The 20,952-nt window shown below is 37.4% G+C and overlaps 1 protein-coding gene across 2 annotated transcripts in view; it reads left to right on the forward strand.

The window, feature by feature from the left end:
- Window positions 1-9,976, forward strand: part of DDX60L (DExD/H-box 60 like) — a 112,913-nt gene extending 102,937 nt beyond the window's left edge. For both annotated transcript variants that reach the window (XM_023228720.2, XM_023228724.2), the window contains 2 exons: window positions 6,083-6,145; window positions 8,945-9,976. In XM_023228720.2, the coding sequence (XP_023084488.2) occupies window positions 6,083-6,145; window positions 8,945-9,074 (193 nt within the window). In that variant the 3' untranslated portion in view covers window positions 9,075-9,976. The remainder of the gene's footprint in view (window positions 1-6,082; window positions 6,146-8,944) is intronic.
- The last annotated feature ends 10,976 nt before the right edge of the window (window positions 9,977-20,952 follow it).

A 20,952-nucleotide genomic window follows, 5' to 3' on the forward strand; every position in this document is an offset into this window, starting at 1 on the left:
AAAATATTAAAATAATATATATAATTATGCTATTATAATATAATAGCAATATGCTATTATATTTAATATGTTATTAACATTAACATATAACATATTAGCATAACCTATTAAACACATATATAATAGCATATAATATATTAACATATAATGGCATAACATATTAAACACATATTCCCTTCTCCCTCATGTGTGTTCTTGGCACACATGAGGGAAAAGTTAATTTATAAAAAATCAGTTGGCTGTAAACATGTAGATTTATTTCTGGGTTTTCTATTGTTTCATTGGTCAAAGTATGTGGTTTTTATGATAGAATCATACTATTGGTTATGATAGCTTGTAGTATATAGTGTCTTGAAGTCAGGTAGTGTGATGCCTCTAGCTGCATTCGTTTTGCTGAGGATTGCTTTGCATATTTGGGACTTTTTGTGATTTCCTACAAATTTTAGGATTTTTTTCCTATTTTTGTAAAGAATATCATTGGTATTTTAATGGAGACTGTATTAAATTTATAGATCATTTTGGGTAGTGTGGCCATTTTAACAATACTAATTTTTTCATTCCATGAACATGGAGTATCTTTTCATTTCTTAGTGTCCTCTTTAATTTCTTTCATTAGTGGTTTACAGTTTTCAGTGTAGAGATCTTTTACCTTCTTGTTTATTTATTATCTAATTTTTGTAGCTATTGTAAATGAATTTGTTTTAAAAATTTTTATTTTCAGTTTGCTATTATTGCATAGAAATACTGCTGATTTTTGTATATTAATTTGTATCCTGCAAATTTGTATTTTTTATTGATCAATTCTAACAGCTTTTCACTAAGTCTTTAGGGTTTCCTATATATAAGATCTTGTCTGAAAACAGGGACAATCTGACTTTTTCCTTTCCAATTTGGATGTCTTTTATTTATTTATTCTCTTGTCTGGTTGCCCTGGCTAGGACTACCGGTACTTTGTTGAATAAAAATGGCGAAAGTTGGCATCCTTGTCTTGTTCCTGATCATATGATGTTAGCTATGGATTTGTCATATATGACTTTTTATTGTGTTGAGGTACATATCTTCTATACCTAATTTGTTAAGAGTTTTTATTATGAAGGGATGTTTTGAATTTTGTCAAATGCTTTTTCTGTATCTATTGAATGATCATATGGTTTTTGTTTTTCTGTTAATGTGATTTATCTCATTTATTGATTTGCATATCTTGCACTATCCTTGCATTCCCAGGATAAATCCCCTTTGATCTTATTGAATAACATTTTTAATGTGCTTTTGAATTTGGTTTGCTAGTATCTTGTTGAGAATTTTTGGATTTGTGTTTATCAGAGAGACTGGCCTATAATTTTTGTTGTTGTTGTATCCTTGTCTAGTTTGAGAGTCAGAATAATATTGGTCTCATAAAAAAAAATTGGAAGTAGTCCCTCCTCTTAAATTCCCTTAATAGTTTGAACAGGATTGGTATTAGTCTTCTTTAAATGTTTGGTAGAATTCAGCAGTGAAGCCATGAAGTCCTGGCCTTTTTTTTTTTTTTTTTTTTCTGATGAAAAATTTATGATTACTAGTTCAATTTCCTCTCTCATTACTGCTGTGTTTAGATTTTCTATTTCTTCTTTATTTAATTTTGGGAGGTTGTATATGTCCAGGAACTTAGGCATTTCTTCCATGTTATCAAATTTTTTGATATATAGTTGTTCATAATAGTATCTTATTATTTTTTGTACTTCTGTGGAACTGTTGTAATGTCTCCTTTTGAATATGTAATTTTATTTATTTTAGTCTTCCCTCTTTTTTTCTTAGTCTCGCTAATGGTTTACCAATTTTCTTTATCTTTTCAAAATCATCTTCATTTTGTTGACCTTTCAAATTGCGCTTTTAGCCTCTATTTTGTTTACTTCTGCATTAAGCTTTATTCTGTCCTTCTACCAGTATTGGGTTTAGTTTGTTCTTGTATATTAAGTTTCTTGAGGTGCATCGTTTGATTGTTTAGTAAAAATCTTTCTTCTTTTTTGATTTAGGCCTTTATTGCTATAAATTCCATTTTAAAACGGCTTTTTCTATGTTCCGTAAGTTTCGTTATAATGTGTTTCCATTCTCATTTGTCTTAAGAAATTTTTAAATTTCCTTTTTACCTTGTTTATTGACCTGTTGGTTTTTTTTTTTTTTTAGGAGTAATTGTTTAATTTCCATGTATTTGTAAATTTTCCAGAGTTTTTCTTGTTGCTGATTTCTAGTTTTATATCATTTACTTAGAAAAGTTACTTGATATGATCTCTGTTTTCTTAAATTTGCTCAGACTTGTTTTGTGATCAAACATATGATCTATCCAAGAGAATATTCCGTGTACAGTTGAGAAAAATGTGTCTTCTGAAGCTGTTGGATAGAATATTCTGTTAAAAAAAAAAATCAGCCAGGCACAGTGGCCAACACCTGTAATCCCAGCACTTTGGGAGGTTGAGGTGGGATGATCACTTGAGGTCAGGAATTCAAGACTAGCCTGGGCATCATAGCAAGACCCTGTTTCTAAAAAAAGGCTATTAGGTCAATTTGGTCTATGGTGCAGTTTAATTCTGATGATTCCTTGTTAATTTTTTTTTGCCTGGATGACCCATTCATTGTTGAAAGTGGGATGTTGAAGTCCCTAATATTATTATACTGAATTTTATCTCTCCTTTTAGATCTAATAATATTTGCTTTATGTATGTGGATGTGTTGGTATATAGAATTACAATACTATAACCTCTTGTTGAATTGATTCTTTTATCATTATATAATGACTTTATTTGTCCTTTTTATAGTTGTTGTCTTATAGTTTATTTTATCTGATATAAGTATTGCTACTCCTGATCAGTTTTGATTTCTATTTGCATGGGATATCTTTGTCCCTTCCTTCACTTTCAGTCTGTGCTTGTCTTTAATGGTGAGGTGATTCTCTAGTAGTCAGCATACAATCATATAGTTGAGTTAGTTTTTTAAGGGATGGGGTCTCTCTCTGTCACCGGGGCTGGAGTACAGTGGCACAACCATAGCTCACTGCAGTCTCAAACTCCTGGGTTCATTCAGTCCTCCCAGCTCAGCCTCCTGAGTAGCTAGGCCTACAGGTGCGCACCACCAAACCTGGCTAATTTTTTATTTTTCTTTTTTGTACAGACAGGGTTTTACTGTGTTACCTTTAAAATAAAATCCATTCACTCTGTATCTTTTAACTGGAGACTTTAATCTATTTATTTTCAAGGTAATTATAAGTAGGTAAGAACTTACATCTGCCATTTTGTTCATTGTTTTCTGGTTGTTTTGTAGATTATTTATTCCTTTATTCTTCTGTTGTTGCTTATGTGTGTGGTTTGGTGGTTTTCTGTGGTGCTAAGTTTTATTTCCTTCTTGTATCTTATTTGCGTGCCTGCTCTAAATTCTTTCTTTGTGGTTATCACGTGCTAACATAAAGAGTCTTGTAGTTGTAATAGACTGTTTTATGCTGATAACAGCTTAACTTTGGTCACATAAAAATATTTTAGATTTTCTTGCTTCCCCACAATATATTCTGTTTTTGTTGACTTAATTTACATCTTTATCTATTGTATATTCCTTAGTCATTAATTGTAGCTGTTATTGTTTTTTGACCATTTTGACTTAAAGCTTTCGGACTAGAGAATTGAAGGATTTCCATAGCACCCAGACAACATAGGGTTATTCTGAATTTGATTATGAATTTACTTCTATTGATGAGTTTTAATCTTTCAAATATTTTTGTGATAGTAATGATCATTCTTTCATTTTTAGTTGTAGCATTCCTTTAATAATTTTTTGTAAGCCTAAACTAGTGGTGATAAATTTCCTCAGCTTTTGCTTGTCTGGGAAGATCTTTATGTCTCCTTCATTTCTGAAGGGTAGCTTTCCTGGATATAGTATTCTTGACTGACTTTTCTTTTTCTTTCAGTACTTTGAATATATCATTTCATTCTTTCCTGGCCTGTGAGGTTTCTGCTGGAAAATCTGCTGATAGTCTCATGAGGATTCCCTTATATGTGACTTGATGCTTTTCTCTGCAGCATTTAGAATTCTTTGTCTTTGACTTTTGACAGTTTGGTTATAATATGCCTCAGAGTGTATCTTTGTGGGTTGAAACTAACTGGGGACTTTTGAGCTTCTTAGATGCATATATCTCCCAAGACATGGGAAGTTTTCAGCTATTATTTTGTTAATAATAACAAAATATTTCTCTACTTCTCCCTCTGGTGCCCCTATAAGGTGAATATTTGTTCATTTAATGGTATCCCATAAATCCTATAGGGTTTCTTAATTCCTTTTCATTCTTTTTCCCTCTTTGATTGTTTATTTCAAAAGACCATTCTTCAAGTTCGGAAATTATTTCTTTAGCTTGATTTAGTCTGTTGCTAAAGCTCACATTCGTTTTTAAATTTAATGCATTGAATTCTTTAGCTCCAATATTTCTTTGGTTCTTTCGTATGATATCTACAGGAGGATAGGCTACAGATGTTGGCGGTGTAGTTTTGCTGGGGGAGGGGGCACTGAGCTGGTTACTTGGGGCAGGCATGTCTTGGTTCAGTGTGCCAGCAGGCTGTATGGTGAACTCTTCAGACAAGTGAGGCTGTCACCAGGCTGGCTCTTGAGCTGGGTATCTGTGGGTGCAGTGAGCCAGCCAGCTGTGCAGTAGTGTCTCTGCAGGGGAGGTAGGACCACTGTTGGACTGCTGTTGGTTTGAGTGCAGGCATGTGTGGGCTGGCTAGTTGTGTGTAGTGTCTATGGGGAGGTCAGGCTGCTGCTGAACTGAATATTGGGCCAAGTGCATGTGTAGTGGGCCTGCTGGCTGTGTGGCAGTGTCCCTGGGAAGGCGAGGCCTCTGCTGAACTGGCTGTCAGGCCAGGCACATGTACATGCATGCTGGGCTGGCTGGCATGCAGCAGTCTTTCCAGGAGTGGGGGGGGGGCACCTCTGTCCTGGTGCCAGGCTTAGCATGGGTTGGTGCAGGCATGGTAGTTTTTCTGGGTATGCAGCATGAGTATGCACTGATGTAGTGACCTGGCCACCTGTTCAGTGGCTTTCTTGCTGTGCATGTCTGCCTTTTCCCCAGTGGGTTGTGGGCTGGCACATAGCTTTGAATTTGAAATGATGGTGCGGCTTCAGGGATGGAGAGAGAGAGTGGCTACTGGCCTTCAAAATGTCATCATGCCATAGCTGCTTAGGTCATGAAGGAGGGCATACACAATGTGGGGTCTTACTCGGAGGCAACGTAGCTACTTAAACTTGTGGCAACTCTCCAAAATAGATTCCGGGCGTGTGAGGACTGGGAGACTGTCTTGTAGCAAAAACTTCTGGCATCTGTGATGGCTGTGGAAACCCCTGGAAGTCTTTAGCATACCATTTTCCTGTTAAGAAGAAGCCACCCTGACTCCCAGTCATTCCTGGTAGGAGACAGTGTGGCAGAGACAGGGTGCCTCGCTCCATAGCCTCTATGATGCTATCTTGGGCTCCTGTGCTCCGCAGGGATTTTGGTGCTCCCCTGGTGCCCTCCAGCATACCGAGTCACTCCAGTTGAAATAGAATTGTTTATTTGTTGTTTTGGTTCCTTTCTATGGGGGAGATGAGCACCAGGCAACTCTCGCTTTCCATCTTGCTCAGTGTTCTGCCATCCTTGACAAATCTTGAGCTACATCTGTTTTTCTTAGGTCTAGTTCTTAGTTATGAAGAACTAAGAAAGTAGAAATAGAACTAAGAAAGTAGAAGAAGTAAGTAGAAATAACATTAGTCTAGTAGAAATAACATTAGTCTATCAACTTGTTTTATTTTCACCTTAATCTCTAGTCCTCATTGACCCTTCTAAGCTTTACTTTTATGTTTCACCCTCCCCCTTTGACGATGGTCAAATTATCTGTTTAACAATTTTTTTTGTGGTTTTTACCTATGCCTCTCAATTTCATTATGATTAATACAATAGAATGAAGTCTTAACTGGGAATGTATTTGGCAGATAAATTAACTGCCATGGACAGACCACTATTAAAGTTTGAGTTAATTCTTTTATGTTTATGTTTTTATACTTTTTAATTAAGAAATGTTGTTCTCTTTAGGATGCGTATGGGGCAGCTTTTAAAGTGTTTGAAAGATTTTGCGTTCAACATTCAGGCTATCAGGTATGTTTCATGCTGAATTTGATTTTCTCAATTATTTAATGGTAGTTTAGCAAACATATAGCTCTTCCTTTGTGTAAGTTTATGGTTCTCATGAAGGAGCACTCTGAGGTTCTCATAAAGGAGCACATTGAGCCTCCCAGGTTCTCTACAACTCAGCTGTCCAAAGCTCTGTAGACCCATTCCTCAGGACACTGTCATACTGGTTTTTGTATTAAGATTCATCTCAAATCCATTTGTAATTGAATTTCATTCAGATCAGAGCCTGGAAGGCACTTCCTCATGACTTCATAAATCTCCATGCCTCACTGTACTCAAGTTCTACCAGTGCTGAGCAGTCACACTGAGTCAGATAAATAACTTCAGTAGGTCTCTGGTTTATATCCACTTCAAAGCACTTAAGTCTTTCTCATACTCGGTGCCTTTCCCAGACCCTGACATCTCCTGTTGATTTTCCTGTGTTCATCTGCCCAATGCTCAACAGAGACCCAAGCAAATATGAACTCTTTGTGAGCACTCCTTTCTCTGTGCTCCATTAGTCATAAAGTTTTTGTCTAGCTCCATTTTCCTTATCTCTAGTCCTTACTTCTTTATCAAGTGTATGTGGTTTTTCACATAAATTCAGTTTTGGAAGGAGAATATTTAGAGTTCCTTGTTAGTGAGGACACATTTGTGGTTTTCCTTGGTCTGAGCCGAGCCTGACCCTTTCGGAAGCTTTCTACAAAGAGTAAAAGTCTTAGGATGGCCCTAAGTGGCTTATAGCTATCAGAGCTACAACCTCTTTGAGCAGCCTGAGAAACTTTGGAGATTTTAAACATATCTCAAGAGTTTAAACAGGAAAAATAATTCCTTCATTCATTTTTCAATTATAAAAGTATCAAGGTCTTACTGTGTTAGAGGCACTGTTCCAGGCACTTCAGTGTCATGGGAGAAACTTTCTTGTAGACAGTTGTATGTGGTAAGTGCTATGATTGAGTTACACACAAAATACTAAGATAGCATAAATAACTTTATGATTAATGCTACTATAATCAGAAAAAGCATTATAGAAGATGTAATTTCCAATCAGGTCTTAAAGGAGAAGGCAAAATTCATTAAGTAGATTAATTATACTAAATATAATTCTAGTTAATTAGGATAATTAAGTAGAATAATTAGGGTAGTCAGATTTTAAGCAGGGAGAATAGTGTATCCAAATGTACAGAAATCTTAAAGGTCCTAATGTATTCAGGGATAGGCCCCCAGCTAATGATGGTGAAGTACAGAATGTGGAGGTTGTGACAGGGATCAGGGAAAATGCCGAGAAGTGAGTGTGGAGTCTTTGATAGGAATTTGGTTGTATATACGAAGGGTCTTATTTGTTATGCGATGAAGTATGGATTTAAAATGGTAGACAAAGGTGAGGCAGGGGAGTTTCTAAGGATGAGTATGACATAGATCTATGTTTTAGAGATATTATTCTGGCAGAGTATAGAGATTAACTCAAGAGGTAGAGAAAATGAAAACAGGGAGCTAAAGCTGGAGGCTATACCCATATTCCAGGTGAGAGAAAATGAAGGCTTGAATTAGACAGTGGTGGCAGAAATGAATGATGAGAATTGGAGACATATTTAAGAGGAGGAACTCATGCAATGGGGAAAGAGATATTATGACAAATTGGGTTTCTAATTTGGTTAATTATAATGTTAATGAAAGTAAGGAATACATGATGATGACTTGGGAACTGACAATAAAAAAGTACGAGTTGGAATTTAAAATGTCACATGTGTTATCTATAAGACATCCGGGGGAAACATTGAGCTGTCAGAGAGAGCAATAGGTTTGAAACTCTGGAGGAATTTCAGACTTAGAGAAAAAGATGTGATCATTCCTAATACTCAGCCACTGAGGACTAGTAAAAAACTGAAACTCTGCTCAAGAGTCAGTAAGGTGGAGCATGAAGACAAAAAGGATGGCAAAATGTCAAATCACAATTGATTTCGGTGCTCGAATAGCATGTCAGGTAGCTGAGAGACTCACTTTTCTGTGTCTCCTCTCATTCACCCTAGCTTCTATCCTAAGATATATGGATAGGGATGGAATTTTTTTTCACTGAATTGGGTGTCTGTGGGTTTTTTAGAATAATTGGTCCAATATTAGGAAGTCCATATGGCTTTCATGAGATGCGTAGAGAGAAGAAAAGAAGTTGAATAACACCTCTAGGGTCCAAGAATATGGAATTCTGTAGTCTTACAATACTCACAGAGCAAGTTTAGGTGTAATATAAAGAGGAACTGTGGCCAGACACGGTGGCCCACACCGGAAATCCCAGCACTTTGGGAGGCCAAGGTAGGTGGATCACAAGGTCAGGAGTTCAAGACCAGCCTGGCCAAGATGGTGAAACCCCATCGCTACTAAAAATATAAAAATTAGCCGGGTGCCTGTAATTCCAGCTACTTGGGAGGCAGAGGCAGAAATTGCTTGAACCCAGGAGGCAGAGGTTGCAGTGAGCTGAGATCAGATCACGCCACTGCACTCCAGCCTGGGCAACAGAGCGAGACTCTGTCTCAAAAAAAAAAAAAAAAAGAAAAAAAAAACTGTGTGAAGGTATATATCTTTATTTTTCTCAAGATACATGATGTATGTTGTAAAGATTTTATAAGAAAGATAACTGTGCATTTTGTTAATATTCTGCATACTTTTTCTCCATATTTACATCTGATAGGTTTTGGGGGGAATTACTTCTGCTAACATTTTAATAATATTACTTGTTATCAAAATGTGGGCTTATTATTATTTTTATTATTATTATCATTTATGCAGTGATTCCTTGAGTGAACTATGTGAAAATGAGCATGACAATGTAGTCCTGGCATTTAAACAATTGAGTCAAACTTTTTATGAGAAACTTGAAGAAATGCAAACTCAAATGCATCAAAATCACTCAGAATAACACCGTGGAAAACTTTCAAGTCTGATTATGTGGTATTTATCCCTTTGCAAGGAGAGATATATTTGAGCTTACACTACGAAATGGAAAAATTTTTTATCTTGGAGCCAAACAGAATTGAACTCAAATATTAGCTCTGCTGTTTTCTAACTGAATGACCTTAAGTTATGTCACATATCTGAGCTTTAACTTTATTTTTGGCAAAATCAGAGTAAAAATGAATACCTCTAGTTGTTTTGAGGATTAAATGAGATAATGTATGAAAAGTGATTGGGATTGGGTGGTGACTTAATTAACGGTAGTGTTTTTTTAGTAGTTAAAGTTAATATATAGTAAAATTAGTTTCACATTGTCAAGTTTTCAATACATCCCCAAGTTAACTGAATTTTAAATTAATGGTTAATAAATCACAAAGGACTCAAGTCAATTCTGAACATCTGAACAACAATTTGGTTATGTAAGAAGACTTCTGAGATTACAAGTCACTGCTGTAGACTGGATGTTTGTGCCCTCTCCTCCAAAATTTTTACACTGGATTTCTAACCCTCAATGTGATGGTATTAGGAGATGATAAGTCATTAGGGTGGAGTTCCTTGGATGTAATTAGTGACTTTAGCTGAGATACAAGAGAGCTCGCTCTCCAATCTCTGCTCACTACCACTGGATGATACAATGGGAAGACGGCCATCTGCAGACCAAGAAGCAGGCCCTCAACAGAACTGAATCTACTTACATCTTGATCTTGAACTTTCCAGCCTCCAGAATTGTGAGAAATACATGTTTGTTGTTTAGCCATCTGATCTGTGATCCTTTAAGAAAACAATTAACTGAAAACTTGGTATTGTTGTAATTTATGTAGTAAGTGACTTGGCACTCATCAGAAAATAAAGGGCATTAAATTGATTTACTATTGTGTTGCTTATGTTAAATCTGTTAGTCCATCCATTTGTAGACACATATGCATTAGGTATTTTGCCTTCATTGCTGTCTATCTTTACTGCAGCCCTAGGTCACATACTACAAAATCTGTTTTAGACCCAGACCTTGAACACAGAGCATTTCTTTCTCAGGATGAAAGACATAACCTTTTGTATCATCCAGAATGTAACAAGACACCATTTGTTGTATGGCGTTACTTACAGATATATTGCATAGGCTTAGGAAAACACTTTGTCTAGAAATGGAAAAGCCTCTATTCCTTAGAATTTAACTCAAAATTGGTTTATATTAGTCATGTGCCAAAATCTTACTTGTGACTGTTTTCTTAGGGCTAATCCTAAATTTTTTTATTTAAAATAAGTGTATAGTAACAAACATAGTAGATATTAATCCAGCTTTATAGATAATAACTTTAAATATCAAAGGCTTAAACACAACAAAAAGAGATTGTCAGAGTGGATCAAAACACAATAACCAACTATATGTTGTCTACAAGAAACCTTTTAAATATAAAGACACATGTAAATTAAAAGTAAATGGATGTGACTTATAGTTTCTGGTTTCTCATGTAAGAAGCTTAGAATCAACCACTCCATCCTAATTAGTGAAAACAAGAACAAACTGAAAAATTGACAATTCTTCTAGATCCCTGAGAGAAGTGATGTCATGGGGCAAACTGTTGCCCCTCAAATTGGAGCAAAAGACAGGTGGATACAGAGAATCACAACACAATGAGGCAAAAACCTGCACAAGAAACAGTGCTGGAGCAGGAAAACCTGAACTTTAATGAACAAATTGCTAAGTGTGGGCACATCTGAGAGCTAAAATCTCCAGGGGGATACATTCACCTGGGAGCCATGCTTCTTTATGAGTTTTATATCTGGGAAATGAACCAAGATCTTACCTTAAACATTGTAGAAAAATTCCCTCATGCTTTTGGAAGGAGGAAAATAAAATAAACTGTTTTAAAATGTGCCAGAGCACTCTGTTCTTTTTAATAAGGTCTGCCCTCAGGAGAAACTAGTTACTCAGAGCCTAGCCTGCTGGAGTTTTATCAGAGACTAACTCACCTGTTAGAAGGGAAGTACCCAACTTCAGCCCACCCTAGCCATCCTACCCCACCTAAAGCAGGGTGTAGAACAAAGTTGAGGAACACTTGTAAAGTTCATAGTCTCAAGGCACAAGCTCACTAAATGTCAGAAATAATGATTGTCATAAGTCTCTTCTTAATGGGAATATGTTCTGAGAAATACATTGTTAGGTGATTATAGAGTGTACTTACATGTACGTAGATAGTATAGCCTATTATAGTCCTAAACCATGTGGTGTAAACTATTACTCTTAGGCTACAAGACTGTATAGCATTTTACTGTACTCAACACTGTACGTAACTGTAACACAATGGTAAATATTTGTATAGCTAAACACATCTAAACATAGAAAAGGTACAATAAATATATGGTATTGTCATCTTAGCAATCTTATGGGACCACTGCCATATATGCAGTCTGTCATTGACCAGAATGTCATTATGCAATGCATGACTGTATAGAACTATAGACCACTCCCCCTATAACTTACCATCACATTACTAAAGACCTATTGTTTACAGCAGTTCTTTTTACCCAGTACATTATATCTGGCTATCAAGAAAAAATTACTAGGCAAAAAGTTACTAAAAGGCAAAAAACCAATTTGAAGAGACGAGCAAGCATCAGAATCAGACATGGCAGAAATGTTGGAATTATCAGAATGGAAATTTAAAATAGTTAATTTAAAATAATTAATTTGCTGTGGGCTTCCATGGATAAAGTAGGCAGCAAGCAAGAACAGAGCGGCAGGCATTATCCAATTTATTGAGGGACAGAATAGAACAAAAAGGTAGAGGAAAGGCAAATTTGCTTTCTTTGCTTGAATGGATGCATCTGTCTTCTCCTGCCCTTAGACGTCAGCATTCCTGATTCTGGGGCTTTTGGACTCAGAGTGGGACTTACACCATTGGCAGCCCATAGGCTCCATCACCAATCCTCAGGTCTTTGGACTGGGACTGAATTATACTTCCTGCTTTCCTGTTTCTCTAGCTTGCAGGTGGCGGATCACGGAAATTCTTGATTTTTATAACCACATGAGCCAATTCCTAAAATCAATCCCCTCATCTCTCTCTCTATATGTGTTCTATTGTTTCTGTCTCTCTGGAGACCCCTAACTAAAACAATACCCTCTTAAATAAAATTCTGGGATTGCTATAAATTGTTTTCTTACAAAAAGGCAACATAAAGTATAAAAAGAAATAAAATGGATTCATGAGACTTTTGCTTAGGCTAGGAATTCAGTTAGATAATTTTAGTCAATTTAGATTTGACCTAATATATTACTAAAAATGTTCCTGTTTTTGAGACTTAAAAATTCTGAAATTCAGAGCTTAAATGATGATTACACATACTGTTTTTATTCTTCTTTTGCTTTGCAAATATAATTAGTTTTTGAAGGTAGTGTCTTTATATGAAACATCCAGTGAAATTAAATTGATGATTTACCTTTTCAAAATAAAAATCTCGAAGGGGATTGGGCCAAGATGGCAGACTAGAAGCACCGCTCTTATGGAAATGAAACAAAATAGCTAGTGAAAACTCACCCTGAAGGCTGATCATTAGAGAAACCACATTGGGATCCATCACGGTAGCAGGGGGACAGAGCAGGGAGTTGTGAAGCCAGCACCAGCCTGTCTGGGCTTATCATAGAGCCAGAAGGACCTCTCTGACATGAGACAGGGTAAGTGAGTAAGAGACCCCTGGGTTACTCATGTTCTCCACAGGTACCTGTGCAAAACTTGAAATGAGAGAATCTCCCTGCCTGCTTCCCCCTGTCCACATTTCCCCTACCCTGCTTTTAGGCTGAGGCATAGAACCACCTGGACATTTAGTGGGGGCAACTCTTGAGATAAAGGGAACATCTACAAGCCTTGGGCCCCATAGCAGACCAGAATCTGACATGGTAGCTCCAATGGAGGCTGTAGTTGTAGTGCCTGGGAGTAGTAAGACTGCTCCACCCTACCTGCCAAATGGGAGTCGGTGCTGGTGCTAGCTTCTGGCCCAGTGGTCCTGATTTGATTTGAACTCAGCTGGCAGCTGCAGCCTCCCATTGTCCTAGGAAATGCCCAGACGGCAGGATGGGCTACCTCACCCAATCTTTTCACTGATAGCCAGAAGGGCAATGCTTGCTAGAGCTTCTGGCCCAGCGGTCACACTTGTGTGAACTCAGCCCTAGAGCATAGTCCCTTGTTCTAGGAAGCACCCAGATGTTAGGATTGGTGAATCCACCTCTTCCCATCACTGATAACCAGGTGAGCCATGCCAGCTACAGCCTCTGGACCAGAGTCCTACATGGCCTGATTAAGTGAGGGGCTTCACCTCCTGTTGTTCTGGAAACAGCCCAAAGGCAGGGTGGGCAGCTCTACCTACCCCAGCTTCTCATAGCCAGATGGCCCACATCTGCTAGAACTTCCAGCCCAATGGTCCCACTTCTGCCTGAACTCTCTGGGCAGGTGCAACCTTATGTTCTCCCGGGAAGCATTTGGACAGCAGATTAAGCCTGTCTGCCAATAGGAGTCTCTCTGCCTGAAGGAGCCTTGTGGACCACAACACACTACAGAAGAATTGTGGGCATGGAGACAGTAATCAGAAGGGGATCCTGCAAAACCCAGGAGCAGAATTAAAAACAGTATACTGAACCCATATTATGCCATAATCAAACCCCCAAGGGCCTCAAAGAAGATGAAAGCAAAATAACCCATCTAAAGGATGGCAATGTCAGAGACTTTAGGAACATCAGTCCACACAGATGAGAAAAATCCATCTCAAGAACTCTGACAACTCAAAAAGCCAGAGTATCTTCTTGTCTTCAAACAACTACACTAGTTTCCCAGCAATGGTTCTTAACTATGCTGAAATGGCTGAAATGTCAAAAATAGAATTCAGAATATGGATAGAAATGAAGGTCATCAACATTCAAGAGAAGGTCAAAATCCAATCTTAGCACTCTAAGAAATATATATATAAAAAATACAGGAGATAAAGACAAAAGGGCCATATTAAGAAAGAACCAAACTGAATGGATAGAGCTGAAAAACTCACTCCAAGAATTTCAGAATACAATTGCAAGTATTAACAGAATCAACCAAGCTGAGGAAAGAATCTCAGAGATTGCAGAACAGTTATCTGAAATATCTCAGTCAGACAAAAATAAAGAAAAAAACAATAAAGAAGAATGAACAAAAACTCCAAGAAATATGGGATTATGTGAAGAAACCAAATCTAGGGCTCATTCTTGTCCCTGAAAGAGAGGAAGTGAAAACAAGTAGCTTGGAAAACATACTTGAGGGTATCATCCATGAACATTTCCTCAACATTTTTAGAGAGGCCAACATTCAAATCCAGCAAATACAGAGAACCCCTTTATGATACTATGCAAAATGACCATCACCAACACACATTGTCATCAGATTCTCTAAGGTCAAAATGCAAGAAAAAAAATTGTTAAAGGCAGTTCTAGAGAAGGGGAAAGTCAGCTACAGAGGGAACTCTATTAAACTAACAGCAGACCTTTCAGCAGAAACTCTACAAGCTGGAAGATATTGGGGGCCTGTATTCAGCAATCTTAAAGAAAATACATTCCACTGAAGAATTTCATATCCAGCCATGCTAACTTTCATAAGTGAAGGAGAAATAAGATCCTTTTCAGACAAGCAAATGCTAAGGAAGTTAGTTACCATGAAGCCGGCCTTCCAAGAGGTCTTTTAGGGAATGCTTTAAATATGGAAAGGAAAGACTGTTACGGTCACCACAAAACACACTTAAGTACGTAGACCATTGACTCTATAAAGCAACTACACAATCAAGTCTGCATGATAACCAGCTAACAACACAATGGTAATGAAGGTCATCAACATGCAAGAGAAAGACAAAACCTAATCCTAGCACTCTAAGGAATATAAGAAAACAATACAAGAGATAAAGACAAAAAGGCCATATTAAGAAAGAACCAAACTGAATTGATAGAGCTGAAAAATTCACTTCAAGAATTTCAGAATACAATTGCAAGTATTAACAGCTGAATCAACCAAGCTGAGGAAAGACTCTCAGAGATGGCAGAACAGTTACCTGAAATATCTGAGTCAGACATGTGCAGTTTAAAATCTACACATGTCAATAATATCCCTGAATGCAAATGAGATAAATGCCCCAATTAAAAGGCACAGAGTGGCAAGTTGGATAAAGAAGCAAGACCCATCTGTATGCTGTCTATAAGAGACCCATCTCACATGCAGTGACACCAGTAGGCTCAAAGTGAAGAGATGGGGAAAAACTTACTATGCAAATGGAAAACAGAAAAATAGCAGGGACTGCTATTCTAATTTTAGACAAAACAGCCTTTAAATGAACAACAATAAAAAAAGACAAGGCCATACATGGTGGTTCATGCCTGTAATCCCAGCACTTTGGGAGGCCGAGGTGGGTGGATCACTTGAGGCCAGGAGATCAAGACCAGCCTGGATAACATGGTAGAACTGTCTGTATTAAAAATACAAAAATTAGCCAGACATGGTCACAGGCACCTGTAATCCGAGCTATTTGGGAGGCTGAGGCATTAGAATTGCTTGAACCCAGGAGCCAGAGATTGCAGTAAGTTGAGGTCCTGCCACTGCACTCTAGTGTGGGTGATGGAGTGAGACCCTGTGTCAGGGGAAAAAAAAAAAAAGGCAAAGAAGAACATTTGTATTAGTCCATTTTCACACTGCTAAAAGAACTATGTGAGACTGGGTAATTTATAAATAAAAGAGTTGTTTATTTTGTTTGTTTTTGTTTTTGTTTTGTTTTGAGATGGAGTTTCACTCTTGTCACCCAGGCTGGAGTGCAATGGTGTGATCTTGACTCACTGCAACCTCTGCCTCCTGGGTTCAAGAGATTTTCCTACCTCAGCCTCCCAAGTAGCTGGGATTACAGGCACCCACCACCATGCCCAGCTAATTTTTGTATTTTTAGTATAGATGGGGTTTCACCATGTTGGCCAGGCTGGTCTTGAACTCCTGACCTCAGGTGATCCACCTGCCTTGGCCTCCCAAAGTTCTGGGATTACAGGTGTGAGCCTGCGTCCCTCCAGAAAAGAGGTTTCATTGACTCAGTTCTGCATGGCTGGCGAGGCCTCAGGAAACTTACCATCATGGAAGAAGGCAAAGAGGAAGCAAGGCACATCTTACATTGTGGTAGGAGAGAGAGAGAGAGTGAAGGGGGAACTGTCACACACTGTTAAACCATCAGATCTTATGCAAACTCACTATTTCATGCGAACTCATGAGAACAGCATATAGGGGAACCTGTCACATGACCCAATCACCTCCCCCACCAGGCTCTCTCTTGACATGTGGGGTTTACAACTCGAGATGAGATTTGAGTAGGGACGCAGAGCCAAACCATGTCAATATTACATAATGGTAAAGAGTTTAATTCAACAAGAACTAATTATCCTAAATGTAGGTGCACCCAAGACAGGAGCACCCAGATTTATAAAGCAAATTCTTTTAGACCTATAAAGAGACTTAGATGACTACACAAGAATAGTGGGAGACTTCAATACCCCACTGATAGTATTAGACAGATCATTGAGGCAGAAGACTAACAAAGATATTCAGGATCGAATCTTGACATTTAACCACATGGGCCTAACAGATGTCTGCAGAACCCTCTACCCCAGAACAACAGAATATGCATTCTTCTCATGTGCACATGGCATATACTCTAAATTTTGCTGCACAGTTGGCCATAAAATAGTCCTAAGCAAATTGAAAAAAACAAAGTCATACCAACCACACTCTCAGACCTAGTGCAATAAAATATAAATCAATACTAAGAAAATCACATAAAAGCATAGAATTTAAACAACCTGCCCCTGAATGACTTCTTGGGTAAACAATGAAATTAAGGCAGAAATCAAGAAATTCTTTGAAACCAAAGATTGCAAAGATACAACATACCAGAATCTCTGGGACACAGCTAAAGCAGTGTTATGAGGGAAGTTTATAGCACTGAATGCTCATATCAAAAAGTTAGAAAGATTTCAAATTAACAACCTAACATCACACACAGAGGAACTAGAGAAATGAGCAAACCAAACCCAAAGCTAGCAGAAGACAAGAAATAACCACAATCAGTGCTGAACTGAAGGAAATTGAGATGTGGAAAACCACACAGAAGATCGTTGAATCTAATAATTGGTTATTTGAGAGAATAAATAACATTGATAAATCACTAGCTAGACCAATAAAGAAAAAAATGACGAAAGGGGCATTACCACTCATACTGCAGGAATATTAAAAAGCACTCAACAGAGGTGACCATAAACAACTCCATGCACACAAAGTGGAAACCTAGAAGAAACGGATAAAATCCTGGGAGCATAAAACCTCCCAGGATTGCACTAGGAAGAAATATCCTGGTCTAGGATGGGAACAGACCAATAATGAGTTCCAAAATTGAATCACTAATAAAAAGCCTACCAACCACGAAGAGCCCAGGACCAAACAGATTCACAGTCAAATTCTTTTTTCTATATATATATGTGTGTGTGTGTGTACATATATATATATATATAAAGCTTGTACCATTTCTACTGAAACTGTTCCAAAACATTGAGGAAAGACTCCTTCCTAACTCATTTTATGAGGCCAGGATCATTCTGATACCAAAACCTAGCAGAGACACAACACAAAAAGAAAACTTCAGACCAATATTCTTGGTGAACATAAATGCAGAAATCCTTAACAAAATGCTAGCAAACCAAATTCTGCAGCACATCAAAAAGCTTATCTACCATGATCAAGTAGGCTTCATCCCTGTGATGCAAGGTTGGTTCAAAATGTGCAAATCAATAAACACGACTTATCACATACACTGAATTAAAACTTAAAAACAAATAATTATCTCAATAGATGAATAAAATGCCTTCAATAAAATTCAATATCCTTTCATGTTAAAACCCTCAACAGATTATGCATTGAAGGAACAGACTTCAAAATAATAAGACTTATCTATGACAAAGCCATAACGAACATCATACAGAATGGGCAAAAGCTAGAAGCATTCTCTTTGAAAAGCAGAACAAGATAAAAATGCTCTCTCTCAACTCCTATTCAACACAGTACTGGACATCCTAGCCAGAGGAATCAGGCAAGGGAAAAAAAGACATTCAAACAGGAAGAGAGGAAGTCCAACTATCTCTGTTTGAAGACAATATGATTCAACAACTAGAAATCCCCAGTCTCTGCCCAAAAGCTCCTTGTTCTGATAAACAACTTTAGCAAAGTTTCAAGATACAAGAATCAATATAGTAAAATCAGTAACATTTCTATATACCAATAACATCCAAGCTAGAGCCAAATCCAGAATGCAATCCCATGTATAATTACCACAGGCTGGATGTGGTGGCTCACGCCTATAATCCCAGCACTTTGAGAGGCCGAGATGGGTGGATCACAAGGGCAAGAGATTGAGACTACCCTGGCCAACATGGTGAAACCCCGTCTCTACTAAAAATACAAAAAATTAGCTGAGTGTAGTGGCAGGTGCTTGTAATCCCAGCTACTTGGGAGGCTGAGGCAGGAGAATCGCTTGAACCTGGGAGGCAGAGGTTGTGCCATTGCACTCCAGCCTGGGCAAAAGGAGTGAAACTCCATCTCAAAAAAAAAAAAAAAAAAAAAAACTTACCACAATAAAAATAAAATTTGTAGAAATACAGCTACCCAGGGAGGGGAAAGACCTCTACAATGAGAATTACAAAACACTGCTAAAACAAATCAGAGACGACACACACAAATGGAAAAACAGTCATTGCTCATGGATAGGAAGAATCAATATTGTTAAAATGGCCATACTGCCCAAAGCAATTTGTAGGTTCAATGCTGTTTCATCAAACCAATGACGTTCTTCTCAGATTTAGAAAAAAGTAGTTTTAAATTCATATAGAACCAAAAAAGAGCTCAAATAGCCAAGTCAATCTTAAGCAAAGAGAACAAATCTAGAAGTGTCACATTAACTTCAAACTATACTACAAGACTACAGTAACTAAACAGTGTGGTACTGGTACAAAAACAGACACATAGACCAATGGAACTGAATAGAGAGCCCAGAAAAAATGCTACAAACCTACAACCATCTGATTTTCAGTGAAGCTGGAAAAAACAAGCAATAGGGAAAGTACTCCACCTTCAAAAAATGGTGCTAAGATAACTGACTAGCCATATGCAAAAGATTGAACCTGGACCCCTACATTATACCACCTACAAATATCAACTCAAGAAGGATTAAAGACTTAAATGTAAAATGTAAAACTATAAAAATCTGGAAGATAACATACGAAATACCATTCTGGACATAGGATCAGGTAAGGATTTCATGAAAAGACACCAAAAGCGGTTGCAACAAAAATAAAAATCAACAAATGGGACCTAATCAAACTAAAGAGCTTCTGCATAGCAAAAGAAACCATCAACAAAGTAAACAGACAACTTATAGAGGGGAGAAAATATTTTCAAACTGTGCATCTGACAAAGGTCTCATATTCAGCATCTATAAGGAACTTAAACAAATTTACAAGCAAAAAACAACATCCTGTTAAAAAGCGGGCAAAAGACACAGGCACTTTTCCAAAGAAGACATGCACATGCAGCCAAGAAGCATATGAAAGAATGCTTAACATTACTTATGATGAGAGAAACGAAAATCAGAACTACAATGATATACTATCTTGCATCAGTCAGAATGGCTATTATTAAGAAGTCAGCAAATAACAGGTGCTGGCAAAGTTGTGTAGAAAAGGGAGCAATTATACATGGCTGGTAATTAGTTCAACTCTTTCAGAAAGCAATTTGGCAATTTCTCAAAGAACTTAGAATTACCATTTGAACCAGCAATCCCATTATTGGATATATACCCAAAGAAATATCAGTCACTCTACCATTGAGACATATACACACACGTATCTATCACAGCACTATTCATGGTAACAAAGACATGGAATTAACCTAAATGTCCATCAGTGGTGGACCGAGTAAAGATAAAATGGTACGTATATACCATGGAATACTATGGAACCACAAAAAAGAATGAGATTATGTCATTGCAGCAACATGGATGGAGCTGGAGACCATTATCCTAAGTGAACTAACACAGGAACCAAAAACCAAATACCACATGTTCTCACTTGTTAAGTGGGAGTTAGACATTGAGTACATATGGATACAAAAAAGGGAACAACAGACACCAGGGCCTACTTGAGGGTAGAGGGTGGGAAGTGGGTGAGAACTGAAAAACTACCTATTGGGTACTATGCTTTATTACCTGGGTGATCAAATAATCCATACCCCCACAACACGCAGTTTACCTACAAAACAAGCCTGCACATGTACCCCTGAACTTAAAAGTTAAAAAAATAATAATAAAAACAAGCAAAGAAAATGTAAAAATTTGGTTGGGAGCATCAATGCAAAATTCTAGTATAGTACTCTACTTGAAAATGTCATGGAGAACTTCAATAAAGAGGCATTAAAGAATGTAATCTTACAGTCTTTACATTTCAAAGTTATGACCTTCAGACCATATATGATGTAAGACTGAGAAATGGTATTATCCGAATACTTCCCTACAAGGGTGAAATAGCTAAAAATGAAGCTGAATGGAAAGTCTCAGGAAGTATATGATACTTAACAGAAGAGAAGTTTATTTCTGTCATTTTGTCTGGGGAACTTTTCTTCAAAATATGTTTGGATTTTATGGGCTAAATAAAATGTTTTAAATGAAAAAAAAATCTCTGAATAAATAAAGACCTGAATGGACAACTCACCAAAAAGATATGTGGATAACAAGCATATGAAAACATGCTCAACACCATA

This window comes from Piliocolobus tephrosceles, chromosome 3, assembly GCF_002776525.5.
Source record: "Piliocolobus tephrosceles isolate RC106 chromosome 3, ASM277652v3, whole genome shotgun sequence".
Taxonomy (NCBI): domain Eukaryota; kingdom Metazoa; phylum Chordata; class Mammalia; order Primates; family Cercopithecidae; genus Piliocolobus; species Piliocolobus tephrosceles.